General features: G+C 39.3%; 2 protein-coding genes across 12 annotated transcripts in view; one reads left to right on the top strand and one right to left on the bottom strand.

Moving 5' to 3' along the window:
- Positions 1 to 9211, top strand: part of SLCO5A1 (solute carrier organic anion transporter family member 5A1) — a 75023-nt gene extending 65812 nt beyond the window's left edge. For all 3 annotated transcript variants that reach the window (XM_077186417.1, XM_054645160.2, XM_077186415.1), the window contains one exon: positions 1200 to 9211. In XM_077186417.1, coding sequence (XP_077042532.1) covers positions 1200 to 1645 — 446 coding nt within the window. In that variant the 3' untranslated portion in view covers positions 1646 to 9211. The remainder of the gene's footprint in view (positions 1 to 1199) is intronic.
- A 2714-nt stretch (positions 9212 to 11925) lies between these two features.
- Positions 11926 to 18205, bottom strand: part of SULF1 (sulfatase 1) — a 148764-nt gene continuing 142484 nt past the window's right edge. For 8 of the 9 annotated variants that reach the window (XM_077186383.1, XM_077186392.1, XM_077186378.1 and 5 more), the window contains one exon: positions 11926 to 14334. In XM_077186383.1, coding sequence (XP_077042498.1) covers positions 13517 to 14334 — 818 coding nt within the window. In that variant the 3' untranslated portion in view covers positions 11926 to 13516. The remainder of the gene's footprint in view (positions 14335 to 18205) is intronic. The other variant, XM_054630669.2, reaches the window with a different exon arrangement.

The raw sequence follows: 18205 nt of genomic DNA, 5'->3' as shown, positions 1-18205 counted from the left end.
CATTTCCATAAAGGCCCTGTTCAACTCAAATGCACCATAAAAGTATTAAAATGCCATAAATCTGCAACTGATTGCTTGGCTAACTGTATTAGGAACCTAAAATTAAAAACTTCTGAAAAGATTGCATCTGAAAATGTGGTTAATTTACTTTTTTTGGTTACTTACTTTCTAGAGCAACATTGTTTCACAAAAAGATAAATTTTTACTGTTATTGTATTTAAAAATTAATAGTTACCAAGTTTTATTTTATAAGGATTTTTTAGCTTTCAAAAACAGAATTCTGTTGCTTTCAGCAAAACCAATAGTTTTTCTAATTTTTAAAATAAGCATTTGTTACTTAATGTCTTAATGTCTTTCTTCTAATATTATTTAATGTCTTTCTAGTGTTTCAAAGCAAAAATGGATAGATATTAAAGGTCTTTATTTTTCAAAGCATTCTCTTTCAAGCTCTTGAATTTCTAAAATCCTGCCCATAAAGAACACTCCAGGTGTTCAGCTGCTATGAAATACATGACTAGAGCAAGCAAGGTCTATTCTAAGAGAACAAGAGAAGCCCATAAAGCTGCATCTTCAAGTTTTGTTTGAGGAAGGATGTTTCAATCTCATCTTAAAGATGTTGTATTTCTGAAGAAAGGAGGACTGGCTGCATTTTTAGCTGCCTTAGAAGTTAAAGTCTGTTTCTTGGGAAGATCTGTTCAAAAGGAAATTTATAATCTTAATGGTCTTACCCCTTACATCTATCTTCAAAAACATTTTGTGATCTTCAGTGGTTTTTCACCTTAATCTAAAAACAGCACCTTTCCCAGCTCATGGGCAAAGGATGTTCAGCAGGTAATGCTATGGAAATAATGTATTTCACCTTCTATCTACCTGAGAACAAAATTGGATTTTTTGGGGGGGACAAATAGTTCAAGAAGAGCTGTCTGGGCACAACAGAATGAAGTAACTGTTGTTAAGGTGCTGCTGCATTGGCTTCTTTCAATTCTCTCCCATTTGTGGTAGGTTTCATATGTGGGGTAAATAGTATTGGTGAGAAGATTGGCTGGCCAGTCTTCCACGTTTTACATTTCTTGTGAGAACAGCAGTGTAGAAATCTCAAAAATGTTCAACCTACACTCTTTAGCTGGGGCATATAGTTTCTTTAGAAGTTTTCCACAATATGCTAACACATATTATTTCTCATGCTATTTTTGTTTCAGCTTACATTCCCACTCCAATTTATTTTGGGGCTGTTATTGACACCACGTGCATGCTTTGGCAACAGGATTGCGGCGTACAAGGATCTTGTTGGGAATACGATGTCACCTCATTTCGTTTTGTCTACTTCGGGTTGGCAGCTGCTCTCAAGTTCGTGGGATTCTTTTTTATTTTCCTGGCCTGGTATTCCTTAAAGTGTAAAGAAGAACAACTGCTGAGACAGAGTTGGAGGGCTTCACCGGTGAACACTGTGAGTGAGATGGTTGGACAAGCTGGACCCCAACAAAACTATGCACGGACTAGATCCTGCCCTACCTTCAGTTCCCAAGGAGACATGAGTGTGGCACAAGGAATGAACTGCTTAGCACAGACCTACCCCGGCCCTTTTTCAGAAGCAATAAATTCCTCAAGTGAAAATGCATTGGAAGAAGTCACTGTTGAGATATAGACCCCTGGCTTGGTAATGTAATATTTAGTTTTGTTGGTTGACTTAGTTACGGCGCCTTGTAAAACACCTGTGCCTTCTATTTTTAATCTAAATGTAACATGTGATAAAACCAACAAAGCTTGATGCAAACAACCATAATATGTTCCTGAGGGCTGGATACCTCAACCAACCCGAGTTCTTGTTTCTCCCCTCCCGACAATGGAGTTTTAAAAATTGTGTTTGTAATTATTTCAGATGTGTCCATTAAATGTCCATGCTCTGATCTAATATCATTGTAAAGTTGAGGTGTTACGAACAGCAGAAGTCAGTGGAAGAGTGACAAAAACTCATATTGTTGATGTCTAGACTCACAAAAATGCTTAAATGTATTGTCAACTTCGTATCTGCAAATTGTATTTTTAAGAGATGAGTAATTACTGTGAGTTCTGCTACAAAGCACAACTGAACTTATTTAAACTATGCAACTTATTTGGATAATTGTATGTGCAGCAAATTAAGTTTAAAGCTTGCTTTTAAAGACATTACTGCAACTGAATTTGAAAGGGGCTATTTTCAGGCGTAATCATTAAATTAAAAAATAACATAAGTTTTAAAGTACTGTTAATAACATGTCAAGCCATACAAGAGTTATACATCAGGTAATGTTTGCAAATGTTGAGTTGTAACATCTTTATCCTGTCAAAATGTGCATTAATTTTCACCTGATGGGATGTAGTTATTCTTCACAAAGTATATAGGATACTGTAATGCTTGAAGTAAAAAACTTCAGTATTGGTTTATAGTAACATTAACATGTAGGAATCATACACACATACCAGAGCAGATATGTGCATATTTCTGCAATGTTATTTGGCTGTTACTAGCACCAAATCCTGGAGAAGAAAACAGCTGGGTGTAGCTTGATAGGAAGTTTGGCTGTCCTTCAGAACTGCATGCCAGTCTAGTTCAGCTTCAGTGGGAAAGTCCCCAGGGAGAGCTGGTGGCCTGGTCTGGTGTCTGGGACGTGGCAGGTCAGTGACAGCAGAGCTCAGGCTGCAGGAGTGAGCAGAGGAGCCCCTCCAGGGGCTGCCAGCAGCCTGCCCACCGTGCTGCCAGCTGGGGGGCTCTCCCTGCACTCCTGGCACCCAGGGCAGCTGGGAAGGGAGGCTGGCTCAGACCCTCTGGTTTCTGCCACACTTCTGCCTCTCCAGCTGCCTGGTGCTGGGTGGGCTGGTGGGACAGGTCCTGGTTGCGTGCTGTGTCCCACACATGTCTGCCTTTCCTTTTCTCAGCTTCACTGAAAGCTCCTGTGAAGGCAGAGGGTGAGTTTGTCTCTCCTTTGGCCCTCTGGGTGAAGAGCTAAGAATAGAAATTATCAGCAAGTGTGGATATACAGGACATGATGTGGCCTTTGTTTATTCCAAATTACTGTAGTGTGTTCTCTCCCTGGGAGATGCTGAAACTTTCTAATCAAATGTGCTTGGTGTTTCATTTCTTGCTCTGGAGGCTTTGCTCGTGAGGTACTAATGATGTCTCAAAGGGCAGAAAATTATGTCAGTTGGACACTGGGAAGTCAAGGCTGTATTGTGCCCTGCAGGGGAAGTCTTAGAAGTGTAGGAAATGAAAAAGCAGTCTTTTAAGAGGACTCAGTGATAGTCTGGTTTGCATTTTGCTGAGTAGAGAACTTGTGTGAAAATAAATAGGAAAGAGCAAAGCTTCTACATATTTTTGAACAGTTATTCCTGATTTAATTTTTCAATTTAGAACATGTATATTGATCAAACATTATATAGAACCAAGTCCTTGAAAATAGAGGCAGCACTCTCCTTGGCATGCATTGAGTTCTCCTGGGAAGAGTGGATTTCCCTCTCTGCCTTTGCCAACTGCCTTTTGTCATCATCTGGATCTTCTTGACCAGCACATGGGACTACCCATGGGGCTGCTTATTTGAGAATGTGTCAGTCCATTTATGTAGTTCGTAACAATTCTTACTCTTCCTGTCTGAAAACTCAAATTCCTCTACCCCAAACATAGAGGAATATTGTTTTGACTTCTTCCTACTATTCTGTCCATATTAACAGCTTTTTTTGGGTTAAGCCTGAGAATGTCTTTTCCTTTTATGCAGCCACTGGATACAACATGTCCTCAGTTAGTACCCACTTCCTGAGATAATTGGCTTCTACACTTCTTGTCCTGAGAAATAAATTTCCTTGGCTCCAAGGTGTTTGGTAAATATGTATATATATATATATATATATATTTGCTATATGAGATCAGAATAGATGATAAAAATGTTTCCTTTTGCTTCAGTCTCAAATGCTTGTTGCACCAAGAATTTTATACCATGGCAAAAATTGGCAAAGTAGTATGACAAAGTGTAATTGCAGCCCAGCCCCCATCCATTTTTATCACTTCTCCATTTTAATCATCACAGGAGAAGTGAAGAGTGACAATCTTTTCAAATACCTCAGGAACAGAGCATTTAGGGAATTGTAAAAGACTGAAGATTAATCATCTGTCCTGATCTCTTGTATTTCATGCCTTGTGTGCTTCAGTTCCATACAAAAACCAAGGAAGAGGAGATTAGGATTGTCAGGAACTAATGGCACTGATGCCAAAGAATGAGAGTGATAAAAGTGACACTTCTGCAGCTGCTGCTGTTTCTGAGCTTTCAAGGGATTTCAGAGCTTGTTGCAATGGAAACCATCTATTTTTTAGGATATCCTGACCCTTCAACTTCCAAGAATATTTATATTTCCTAAATGGTTGAAAAAGTGGAATGTAGAAAAAAAGATGTTAACTTTGGAAATACTGAAAAGCTGCCTTTACATACTTTCAATTTTAATTTTTAATTGGAAAATAAATTTTAATTTTTCTTTAAGTATTACATGCAAACCAAAATGTAATTCCTTACTTTTCAAATAATTTTTTCCTGATTTTGGATAAAGATAATTTTGGCAATGCAAATAAATTTCTATAAAATCAATCAAGTCAGCATCCTCTGAAAGAAAGAAAACCCAGACTCTGGCCAGTTTTTGATTGATTCCTGAAAGAGGGTTTCTTGTGAGTAATCTGTAACAGTCTAAACTAAGCCAATAAGGGTATTCAGGGGAAACACATTCACTTCCTAGAAATGTTAATTCCAGCATTGCCATTGATGGGTGTATGGACTGAGACTTGCTGACCAGACACTGTGTTCTGAAGATGTCACTGCTGGAGGAAGCAGCATCTCCAGACACTGAGTGCACCCCTGGCAGTGGTTGTATTTGACACATGGTGCTAAACCAACTTCACAGAACTAAAAAAGAACTTTGCCTGTCATCTGGTGAAGGGGCCCATGCTGGCTTCCTACTGTGAGATCCTCTCACCACAGAACTTATAATTCCATTAAGTTGTAATTTCTGCCACCTTCCCTCTCTGTCCCTGAACACAAAAGGTTTGCTGGCAGTGAATCCAAGGAAAGGTGAAGCAGGTGTCCTGCTCACCCACAGGCTGCTATTGGTAGCAAACCCAAGTCACCTTCCTGCAGCTTACCAGCCAGTGATAATATGGAGCAATGTCTGGTGATGGCCAAAGTGCCACCTTGCCATCATAGGGACAGAACAAATCCCTCTTCCACCACTTAGTCCTGATTTAGAGTGAGGAACATGAGAGGAGGAGTACCTAAATACATGGACTTGAGTGAACAGGTTAATTGTCCCTGCTTAGCCTCCCATTCACTCTTGTTTCCTCAAAAATGAGAAAACTTCAGAATGGATGCAGCCATGACCTTAGGTGCTTATGAACACAGCACCCTCAAGAGATAATTTGTAGATCTTTGCAGGGCTGGAGTAATCTGGAGAGTGGGACTGTCCATGTTTCCAGTTTTAGTCAAAAGCCCCTCTGGTTTTGGTCGTCCTTCTTCTCCTTGAGCATACTGGATAAAATACAGTATAATTTACAACCAATGGCATTTTATAGCCTTTCAGTACAGTGTGAGCAGCTGCAAGAACCTTTGAATATTATGGTGCAAATTGTATTTATTCAGAAAATTTCAGTTCTTTGGCCAGCCTATATATCTTTAAAAGTGCATGTAGTTCTTCAGAACGTACTGTTATGTAAGTGGAGGCACAAATCTCCTACTAAATATTAGAAATGTACATTTGAAAGGTCCTAAATTAATATACTGTTTTCAAAAATAGTTTTTTTAGTATTGCTTATTAATTTGTAGTATTAGCTATTCATTCATTATGGCTCTGATCCAGCAGAACACTTAATATGTGGGTAAATTTATATATTTAAGTAATGCACTTGAAAATAATGCACATTTGTAAGTATGGGACTGAATCCTGTCTGCATTCAAAAAGAAATTCATTTATCTAAAGAGTATTTCTATGCTGAGCATTTCCCCCATGGATTCAGTGATAATTGTAACCAGAATAGCACAAAGTAGCACTTGAGCACTCTCCTATGGCATTCAGGTGTGGCTACTTACATATCCAGCAATGGAGGAAGGCTGTCATTTTCAAATAGAATTCAAATTCAAAATATTTTGTGGGAATGGTCTAAGATTCATTCTCACTGTTCCTGCCATTCACTTATTTTATGAATTTCTGTCTGAAAACCTGTGTGTTACCCGGGGAGATAGATTACATAAAGGCATCCTTCTGCCCTTAGAGCCAATGAAATTGCTCAGGTAATGTTGTAGACTCAAATTGTGCCCTTTCACAGAATTTGGAGCTAGAGGTTCAGATGACAAATTGTCAGTATCCTGCACAAACTGAGCAGAGCCCTGCCTGCTCAGGGGAGCTTCAGAGAGCATTTCTGGGACAGCGGTCAGCCCCTTCTGCATTGTTCTTGCAGGTTTTCCCCCCAAAATGCCTGAATAATTGCTGCCTTACTACACTTTTCTGTGCATGTGATACCACAGCTCTTCAGGCTGTTATATTGACATAAAACTACTGATAAATAGGTCCAAAGTGTCTTACTGCTATTTTGGAGCCAGATTCTTGGCCTCACCAGTCCAATGTTGAGGCTGAAGAACTAGGCCATACCTTGTGTTGGAAGTTAACAAGCTGGTGCTTTAGCAAGTGTTTGTGAACTAGGGAATATCAAGCTTGTTTAGCTTTTATACTCTATTCACTGGTTATTACTACTATATTTGAAGACAAAAATCTTCCTAAACAAGTTTATCTTTTTCTGTTTTCTCAGTAATGTGTCTTTTACAATGGCTCAGGAGATGCCATGCTGCAGGCTTCAAAATCTGGGCTCCCCCAGCTGAAGCCATCCAGCTGTGGTTGCTTTCCAGGGGCTTAAAGCAGCTGGTAACAGAGATTTACCAGGACTGCGACCTGCATTGTCTTTCCTTTGGACAGAGTGTTTGCTACTTACAGATTCCACCTGTAATCAACACATTTCAGGTTCTTCACGTACTGGACTTGATTTTTGGGTGTTTTCATCCCTTCAGACTACTTACAAAATGGACAGTCAACATCATGGTGGTAGATTTATAATTTTGTAGGGAATTAGGGCTTTCTTCTTTTTTTTTCTTTTAACATGTTGTTTGACAAATAACAATTCAAAAAGATTACATGTAAACATTGTCACAGAGTAGAGATGTGGGGCCTTCAGTGTGAGGACAGGATATGGCCGGGTTCATGGGGTTTGTCTCCTTTACACTGAATATCACTAATATTACTTTGTGGCCAAAGGTTTGAAAGCCTACCTGATCCTTAGGAAGGATGTTTTTCCTATATTTTCCTCATAATTTATTGCACAAATTAAGAAGGAAGGTTAACACTACCCATATCCCATGGCCATATTGGTTGCATTATTATTATATAATTATTAACTGCAGTTAATAATTTTAGCAGTCACTCCTCCAGTCCTTCAGCTCAGCTATCTTTTTTGTTAATACAGCCTGTTAAACACAGATGTAGCTCTGCAATTTCAAAGTAGCTCCAAAGTTTTCTTGACTTCAAGTGTTACAGAATAGATGCTTATTTATCCAGGTTCCATTCTACTCTTCTAATTTTTGCATTATCCATTGTGTGTATCGTAGTTTTCATTTTTCCAATCTCAAACCAGTTGTCACAATGTTATCCTGTAACAGTGTTCTGTTCATTATATAGAATAGGTGAAAAGCTGTGGAATTCATGAAGGGCTACAAAAAGCATCCAAAATGTTGTTCACCTTGAGGAAAGGTGAGACAGCTTAATAATCTCTGGACAAAAGACTAAACAACACTGTGGTGCTAATAGGTACTGAAGTATTTTATGATGTATTCACTATGACTTAAATGACATATTCAAGGCATGTCAATGATGCAACTGTGTGTGTTTCTGTTCCTAAAGTCTGGACTGCTCCAACAAAGACAGTGTTTGTAATTCCTGGTGGGCCACTTCCTACCTAGCTCTTCTGTGGGTAGGCAATTTCAGGAGTCTGTGTAGGATTTGGCCCAGCACTATTAGGTAAAGTAAAAGCTACACAGAGCACAGAAGTCTCATGTAGAATGTATTCAGCCTGCTGTAGCATGTTACTTTATTTAGTTGCTTTGCTTAAGCAGGGGCTAAAAATAAATTCTGTAGTAATGATAAGAAACACGGGGCTAAATTCTGGAACCACTTACCCGAGCAATATTAGCAAGTGTTTGAATTAAAATGAGGATTGAAATCTGAAATATGAATGTTCTTTCATGGGATACCAGAAAGAGAGGGGTAGAATAAGAGCAAATTCTATCTGTAGGAATGGAAAAAGGCCAGATCTGGTTGACTTGAAAGTGAGCTATGATAAAAACAAAATGGGGGTTTGGTTTTAAAATCTTGAAGAGAAAATTTCCATTTTGAATTCTGAACCATAATTTTTTTGTCTTACTGTGCCTGAGCTGCTCATGCAGGGCAGGTGTCTGTATTCCAAATAGCACTGAAAGCACTAATAGCACTAATCACACTTCTGACCGACAGGCCAGAAAATTTGCCTCTGTAGCAAACTCCATATTTGAAAACCTGGTGGGAAATTTCCAAACAAAACAAAAAAAATATGTGCAAAATGATCCAAAGCTGAGTTTTAGTAAAAAAAATAAGAAAATGTTGTGTCATTGAGATCCACAGTTGAGTGGAGGCTTTTCTGAAAGAAGAGCTGCTCTTTTCACCAGCTGAGCACACGGGAGTTTGGCCCCTGGCTGCAGTGCATACCTCTACCAAATGATTTGTGCAGAACAGCAACAGTCTGAGTGGTATTGTAGGAGCATGGAGTGGGCACACTGCCTGTAACTGTTTAGTTTTTAAAAAACTCATTATTAAGCAAATGTGTAGAGTATTAAGGAAATTTGTAGAGTATGTCTGATGGTATGAGTGTGTGGGTGCTGTGCTGTGGTAAAAAGAGAATTGGTTTATGCTGGGTATTTTTGCATACTTTAGGCTCCTGTATGTTTGGTTTCTTTTTTTTATTTATATTTATTTCTCATCAGAGCTTAGAGTAATTTTAAAGTTATATAACCCATGATTTAATGAAACCTACTGTCGGCATCTGTTGTAAACATGTGTTTACAAAACAAACTCTTGAATACTTGATACTTGGAAATAAAAAATAGCATATCATGTGTGTTGATTGGGTCCAGATCCTCTCTGATTTCAAAGTAAGACTTGCATGTTTTCATTTCCAATACATATAACCACACAAAAAAATCATCTTTCAGCTCTTCCTGCACATTACCAGTGTCCAAGACCAGAGCTGTTACTCCAAGGAAAGTGATGAAATTGGATGTGCAGCTCGTCCCAGGTGCTGTTGCCGGTGGAGGACGGAGCAGGCGCAGGCTCCAGGCTCCAGGCTCGCGGTGCGGCTCTGCACTGACACCTGCTGCCCCAGCGGCTGTGACACTGCCCGCACTTCAGGCGGCACTGCATCCCTCAGGTGGGACACCAGGTCATTTCTGGAATTACTCCCTGCTTGTACCCTATTTACTGCACATCGGTTCTCACTGAAAAATGATGGCAGAGCACGCAAACAGGATTGGGTTTTGCTGAGACTAAAGGAAGAAGTTTTTACAACATCACATGTAGCCAGGCAGCCACGGCTGCTCAGGGCTCAAGTCTAGTCCTGGGCAGAGCTTCCTTGGACAAGGCTGTTGTGCCACTTGGGTTCTCAGCCCTGACTGTTTTACACAGATCCCTTCTGACTGTGCCTGTGTGACTTCAGTGTAGACAGCTGCAGGCATCTCAAGGGATTTTGGCTGAGAGAGTGGAGGTGATCAGTGCTCAGACCTGCACTCTAAAATACCTTCCCTCAACTGTCACAAAAGCCTACAGGTGGCTGAACTCCAGAATAATGCTCTGATACAAATGTTTGTTTGTTTCTTTGTTTTTTGCAAAGCTGCTAGTGTGCATTTACCTCAGTAACACCAGGATTCACCTACTGATAACAGCTCTAAGTCAGTCCCTGCCCATGGTGGGGGTGGGAACCAGATGATTTTTAAGGCTGCTTCTGATCCAAGCCACTCTGTGATTCTATGTCTAGTTCTGGAACTGAAGCACTACACATCTTTCCTCTTCTGCAGTGCTCTCAGTCGCTAGGGGGTCTCAGAATGTGCCTCACACTGTCCAAGGATGTGAGGGCAATACCAGCTGCCTTATCCTAAATTCCAGAGGGAACTTTCTGCATAACATTGCTACCTCCCAAAGATGTGCCAGTTTTAAAGTTCTGTCCATCTCCAGGAGCCCTTCAGAAAGTCATGAACTATGTACTGCCTTTCTGAATAGACACATCTCTACTGCTCTGCAGATCACAAAAAGGAAGGTCATCCTCTTGGCCCTCCCCCATATGAGGAGCAGTGCCAGATTTAGGCACTTGCTTCATTCCTGAGCCTGCAACTGCCTGAAAAAGCTTCCTGACAGTCACACCCTGCGCTGCTCATGGACTTGACTGCCTCAGCTATGGGACAAGAAATACTATGCAGAAAGAAATACAAAACAAATTGGGATGGGAACACACTGCTTAGGCTGTGTACCTAGAGATATGACAGATTTTGGCCTCTTTAACTTGGTTTAGCTTATAGCTTCCAAGACAGCAAGGATCAGAGCTAGTTGCTGTCTGTATCTCTTGCCTACAGAATGAGTGTCCTTTATACTTCCTTTCCTTCACACTCCTGTAAGACACCTGTAAAAAAGGCTCCCACCTAGTTTAGAAGGTAGGGCACTGTTTAGCTGATAGTTTAAATGACCGAGTACTGTCCTAGAAGACAGAAGGGAGACAACTTTCAAACCAGTAAGATGCTCTTTCTGCCTTTTCCTCAATGAGTACTTTAAGCTCTCAGGTAAGGAGGAAGGGCAAGTGGGATGAATCCATGGTTCACTCTGTTGCACCATTCCCTTCTCTATCTCTGCCCCAGCATTAAGAGAGAAAGCACCTTGCTTGGTTCTTTCAAAGAACTGTACTTTCAAAAAATGTAGGGCACATTGTTGGTGCTGGATAATTCCCTGCACAAAGGTACAAGAGCTGGTTGTGTGGGACCTCCCTTCAATTTGCCTTTGTCTTTCAAGTCCTCCCAAACTCGCTGGCTCAACCTGCTCTGCACGCTGCTTTGAGATACACCCTGTGCTTGCTGCTGTGCTCTCAGGGCAGACTTCTCCCAGGGCTCCATCTGACATTGCTTTTTGAACACTTGGATTCATCCACTTTCCTGATCCCCGCAAACATCACCTGTAACTTCATGTCTGCAGGAGCATCAGAGTCCCAGGACTATGTAAAAGAAAGAAGAGCTCAAGAAGCACAGATTCAGAGGCTGAGTTTAGGTGTGAAAGTACTCCTATTGACAGGCCAATGAACAAACATAGAGTTCATGTAAGAGAGAGTTTACCTTGAAAGCTAAGTTCCTTTTTGTGCTGACTCTTGTACAAGGAGACACAAGTCCTGACTAGTGGTTCACTCTTGGTAAGCACTGCATGTCTGGTCTGCAGTGCTGTGCTGTCACAGGGAGAGCTGTGCAGGGAGGAGAGAAAGCAGCAAGGCAAGACATGGCTCCATGAAACATTTCATTACTTCTGGGAACTGCTGGTTTTGCAGCTCGGTGCACGGAGTTCAAGGAAGAAAGGACCAGATGAATTTGGAATTAAAAAAAATTAAAATCACAACGTGTCTTAAACAAAAACATATATACATTACTCACATCTCCAGGAATAATTTACACCTAAAAGAATGTTGTGTGTTATTTTGTTACCTGTCACTTTTAATGTGGATGGATGCTTAAAACTGAAACTGTTGACATATTTTTGAAATAAACCTTATTCAGGAGGAAAACTGGATCATGTGGACTTCTCTGAAGCAGGTAAAGTAAAACACTTTTTATTTCAAGAAATATTGCTTCTAGACTTTCCCGAAGCCAGAATTGTACTATAAAAGTATCACAGAAATATTATACAAGATTTAAAAACACAGTTTGTAGCCTAGTAACTTAAAACCTATGTACAAATAACATCATTCATGACCATAAATATGTGTTTCTATCAATCAGCCCATGACACATACATCAGATAAAGAACTAGTAATTTTAACATATTTACAGAGTCCATCAAAAAGACTGCTTCTTAAAATTATTAAAATCCTACTAAAAGAATCTCCTTTTTAAAAAAGTTTCAACTTAAAATACAATGTAATGAATGTAAGTTTAACCTGAAGTGCTTGCAATAGCCAAAAAATATTCACTACACTAAATAACATGTAACAGGTAGGAAATGCACCCGTGAGTTGGACACTGTGGAATTACATCTGTTTGAGGTAATTCTCTTTTGTTGCTGTGGTGATAATTATTTAGAAATTTATAAAAGAGCAAGGGAAAATATTAAATTTTGACTAATACAGATTTTCAAAGTCATTTTTGTGTTATACTTAATACGATTTAATGCTTGGTAAAGTTCAAGAAAAAATTTAGAATACAACAACAAAAATTATTACTAAGCTACTATTTTTTACTCTCATGTGCCTTTTGTGTCTAAAATAATGGAAACCTAACATGATTTTATCATTCCCTTTAATGCCTGTTGAAAACAGAAAAAGAATTTAAGACTCAAAATGATAATAATGCTTTCAAGATATTGCTCAGAATAATAAAAATCAGGTGGGGCAACAAAAGCATTTATGTACTGATGTAAACCTTTCTACCAGTATCAGCAGAAAAAAAAAAGTCAGAAAAATTAACGGAATTTTAATACTGACAATATCAACATATAGGGAAACAATCCAATTTAAACAAATCCTTCTACAGTTCACAATCATTAGCCATACCTTTCTGAGAGTAAATTTACTAAAGCAACAAAAACATGCAATATTTTTGCTAAGATAATATTTGAAGAGTCTGTTTCCACAATCCATGGTGTTTACCTCTTTCAGGTCAGTCTGTTTATTGGTTTCACAATTTCATAAGACAACGAGCAAGCTAAGAACCTGTAAGGTATTAGATGCATAAATGGTATGGCATACAGATTTTAAAAGTGCATTTTACTTGAAAGCATGGCATTAAGAATTGCCAGTGGTTAAAATAATTGATAAAAAAGACATTATGCAGGCATATTGGGTGAACTGAAACACTCAGTCATGGTGGGATCATTTGGAAATAGAGAAAGAGACTTCGACATTCTTTACGAAGAAATAATTTTTAGCTTTCAGAGAATGTGCTACTGCATTTGAAAGTTAACACTGTTTCCTTTAATGGAAAACTGGAAATCTTGCTTCCCAGTGTGGAGAAGTGAAAGCATGTGCGTGTGAATAAAAAAAAAAAATGCACAGAGACAAATACTGAACTGGGCTCAATTTAGCTGCAAAATGTATCTACAATAAACATGGAATGTCAGTTGTCTTGATTACCTTTATTAGTTTGCTAATAAGAAAAAGGAGAACTTATTTAATGGTTTACAACTTGATCTAATCCAAGGAGAGTGGAGCTGAGGCACTGCCTTCTGCATTTAGGATTTGTGAACTTTCTCCTGCAAGACTCTGTTTGGCTTTTTTTAAGAAAGTTCCTTCTTCCTGGGTACTGACAGGTGAATCCCTAATGGATATATTTACGGTCTGACGGACAAAGGGTTCATCAGACCTCATGGGAAGATACATTTGGTCTTCAAATATATCTTCCACAGTGTCACTATCCTGATGAGTGTCTTTCTGAGGAATGCTGATGGGCTGTAGCATGAAGCTATGCTGGGACTCCAACTCTATCAAACCGTTCCCACTGAAATCCATATCAAAACGGTCAGATTCTTTATCCTCCATCCATTGTTCAGCTGGATGACTATTTCTCCAGTGTGCGTCATTCAAACTACTTTTCTCAGGAATATCATTGTTTAATTCAAGTTTCCTCTCCTGACTTAAATGCACTGTGCTCAAAGCAAGGGTTGCAAAGTCTGTTGGCACAATAAGCTGCAACTCTTCTGCAGTCAGGCCGCTGGACTCCTCAGCAGAAGGCATTTCCACCAAGGTGAACGGCGTGGATGATTCCTCCCCGTTGCTCTGACCAGTGTTATCCTTGTCTGGTTTCTTTTGCTGGTAGTAACTGTTCAGCAGTGCAAACATTCTATCTACATCCTTCAAGTAATTAGTCCAGTCAGCCAGACTAAGTCTAAAGTTGTGTCTGTATTCATATACACTTTCATTCACACTGTACAAGTCTTCCAGTCCTTGCCAGTCAACGTCGCCAGTGAAAATGGGCAGCTTAGCCTTCCCATCCATCCCATAATTGTCCTCTGTTGAAAGAAAGAATAAAGCCTACTGGTGAACACTATTAAAGGTGCAAGCAAAGCTTCCATGTGTGTTTCTACTTCAATTGGCTTGAGAGCACCCCTGTTCATAAAGCAGGTAGCTCAAAGACACCCCACCTCTTCTGTCAGCAGAGGAATGTTCTGGCCTTGGCTATGTTCACAGCCCCTGATAAACACACAGCAAGAATTCCCTGTCTCCTGCTCATCCCTGGGCTGAGTAAAAAAATAACAAAATCTGGTCTAATGGGGCTTTGTGATGGCATTCAGAGATAAGTCCTTCCTCTGATATTTCAAGGCAGGAAAAATGTTTCAATACAAATAATCCATTTGCCTTTCTTGAGCACTCCAGCAAAACATGCAATAACCAAACAATGGTTAACTATAAAAGAGGGGACTAACTCTGAAAGCCATTGGTGACCTGAACTTCAATGCCCACATGAATTCTGTTTCTGGATAGCTTAAAAATATGGTCTACAAACTAACCAGACAGATTTTATTTAGTAAAGGATAGCCAAAGGGGGTTTTAATCTATTTCATAGGCATTCATTTTAGTTTACATGGAGCAATTAGGGGAAATGAAAGCTGTAAAAAATTGGTGTGAATTAATCTGGAGGACTGCACCACTTTGTAAAATAGTGTTAAAACATAAACAGAGAATCTTCTTAAGGTTTTGGGTTTTTTTAAAAAAAGCTTTCAAAGAAAATATCTAGCAGCCTTTTCAAATAATAATTCTGAATAAAAGGGTATAGACACGGGTCTATAAGTAACAACTGAGCTGCATTTTTTATTGATCACAGAAGAAAATGCAAAGACACAAAAGAAACCCATTTCTGAAATATTTTAAAAATTTGCTACAGTATCTATAGTGACTCAGATTATCACCTGTGGTGTGAAGCCAATTTTATACTGAAAAGTAACTGAACAGCACCAATTAATTTAATTCACTGGGCAGACTCAATTCACTGGAAAGATTTTTTCAACAAGGTGGTCTACAAGGAAAGACAAATCAAGCAATGCAAACATTTGTCAGGGAAAGTGAAATTTTGCCCTTACAAATGATATTGCAGGCAATCTTTAGTAATTATCTCAATGATAATGATTTATTCTCTTCATGAAAATTGTACAGGCAGGTAGGCTAGTAGCAATTGCTTTAGAAGTTCAAGTGGCTACTTTCCAACCATGTGAACTGTGCTCAAATCCCCATCTATACTGAGCCCTGCATCCCCAAAGATGGTTCTTGGCATCCCCATTAATCTGTTTGTATTTTAAGTTGCCCATTCTCTTTTCTCTTTATTTAAGTAGAACAGAAGATACAACTTTTGTCTATCATAGATTACACTCTTTGCTTCTTACTAGCTTGGGATTTCACAGTAAAAGAATTTCTCCAATATTTAATACATCATATGGAAAGTCAGAAAAATACCATTATGGTCAAAAAAACCCCTTGATATTTTCTTAAAATGTAGGGCCTTACTCTGCTCCCACCAAGGAGACCACTTTCCTTATTTGAAAACACCTGAGTCTTTGCACTTAATTGGAAATATTTTGCAACATAAAATTTAAATATTTTATTTTTTAAATATCAAATTATAGATTTTTTTTTTTTTTGCAAACATTTTACAGTCTTCCTGATTCAGGAAGAAACAAAAGCTTTTTGGACTTTGTAGAACAGCTACAACAGAGCATCTTCTTTCTTTCCTGAAGCAGACAAGAGAAATGAAATCATGGCATGGCCACATGACAGCCATCTTTGTAAGTCCCATTATGGATAATTTGTTTCCTGGAACAAAAGATAATTAAATACCACAGAGATTTCAAGAAAGAAGATTTACTCTTCCAGTGCTTAGAGGCATAATGGGCCCTAGAAAACATCATGGCAGGGGGCTGCTTTTGCAAGGAATTTAGTCACTAAACCCTTGAAGACATTAACCACACTGCAGATGCAACAATATTTAAATTTTTCTGTTATTATTTGTATTGGTAGGGTTTGGGTTTTTTTTTCCTTTGCCAAGTCAGAGCCTGTATAGGAAAACAAACCATTGCAGGGACAGTCATGTGGGTTGTTACGTTATGGCAGGAACTGGAACAGTGATGCTGTTTGACTGGCAACAGCTCTGGGGACAGAGCAGGGGACTGGGGACAAAGCAGGAGCCATAAAGGTGCATTTGGGCCCAGGAGAGCCTCTGCTGCCCATCCCCAGCAGGGGAACAGAGGCTTGAGCTGGGTGGCAGGTTGGGCAGTGGGGAAGTCTGGGGACCAGCAAAGAGAAACAGGGTTTCTGAGGAGGCTCAGCAGCAGGGCAATGGGGCTGTGATGCACAGGAGTAAGATCAGCAAAGAATTTGCAGCGTTCCTACAAAATAGCTGAAAGTCTGAGTCAGACCTACATGGTCCTTCACTCTGGATCTATTTTTTGCTCTCTAAATGTGGCACTGTTTCTGCAGTCTCAGAGAAGTTTCACAGCTGGGAAGACACTGGGAATTGTTCCATGATCTTTGTGTCACACAGAGGAAAATCGTTTGTTTGAAGATAGAGATAACTTATATTCATATATGTTAAAAAAACAGGGAACAGGGAAGCAAAATCTTAAGGTCCTAGAGCTATTTTGGTTGACTGAGCAAATTACTTCACAGTTTAATTCCACAACTTGCAGTAAGCATGAAAAGTCTCCCACTGAAATTAAAGCAAACAGAGGGAAGAGGAAAGAAGAAGTTTTTCCCCTGTAAGAAATTTTGTTACAAATAAGTATGAAATGGGAAAGTGCAGATGAGTTGCATTTGAGAAACAGCACGGCAGTAGTTTCCTTGATCAACATTTTGGAATTTCTCAGTTATGACATAGATCCAAAAGAGAAAAAAAAATATTGCTAGCTGTTCAAAGCAAAACTTGCTCCTTTTCTTTTTTGCTGTTTTGCTGTTTGTTTGTTCATTTGTAGATCAAGCTTTAGTTAAGCTTTACTCTCCATTTATCCTACCCTGGCATCCTCTATAATGCCATCTGTGCCTGTTTTATCTCAAAACTAATAAGAGATTTGAATATGTCTCCTTTGAAACTAAAGACAGGTGGGTAAAATCACATCCTTGGTGGCTTTGAAAAACTTCAGACAAGTAGGAGAGGAGAGAGGAATGTGCAGTTCACACATCCTGTTATCAACCTTGTCTGCAGAGCCACACTCTGTCCATCACAGGGCAGAGGTGGCACCAGTTTTTCCCTGCTGAAGCTCTCTGTCCCTTTGTGCAAAGCAAGCAGCATCATTCTGGCTATTTCCACATGGGCCTGTTGGCCCAGTGCCTTCCTTCAGCACAGGCAGTGCTTTACTAACTCAGGGCATTTTGAACTGGGAACAGGTCTGAGTGAGAATCAACATGATCTGAAGGAAGCCTAAGGAGCAGTTTAGATGACTTTCCATTGTTATTCCATCTGTTCTCTCCAGGCAGCAACAAAAGTATTCTCTAGTGGATCATTGTAATAACTCCTGATAAATGGGATTTGTTAATTTTTGTTTTGTTTTGGTTGGTTGGTTTTGTTTTGTTTAAGAAAAAGAAAAACATTCTACCGAGATGGGGCTTGAACCAAAATGCTGAATGTGTAAATTGAGAAACTGGGTGTCTGCAATGTCATGACACAGAACAATATTGCTTATGTTATATTGTACTGCTATTTGTCACAGTAGCAAAATGTTTATTGTATGTTCTTTGGTATCAGAAGTTAAAATGTTTTTGTTGCTAAACGGTGTAGGAAGATATAATTTAAAGACTAATCCTGTGTGCTCTACTATTTCATATAGTCCTACAGTCCAAAAATGCCACTTCTGTTAGACCTGTAGTTAAGATGAGGAATGCTTACTTACAAGGACT

This window comes from Agelaius phoeniceus, chromosome 1, assembly GCF_051311805.1.
Source record: "Agelaius phoeniceus isolate bAgePho1 chromosome 1, bAgePho1.hap1, whole genome shotgun sequence".
Classification (NCBI taxonomy): Eukaryota; Metazoa; Chordata; class Aves; order Passeriformes; family Icteridae; genus Agelaius; species Agelaius phoeniceus.
This window is presented reverse-complemented; position numbering and strand designations above follow the sequence as displayed.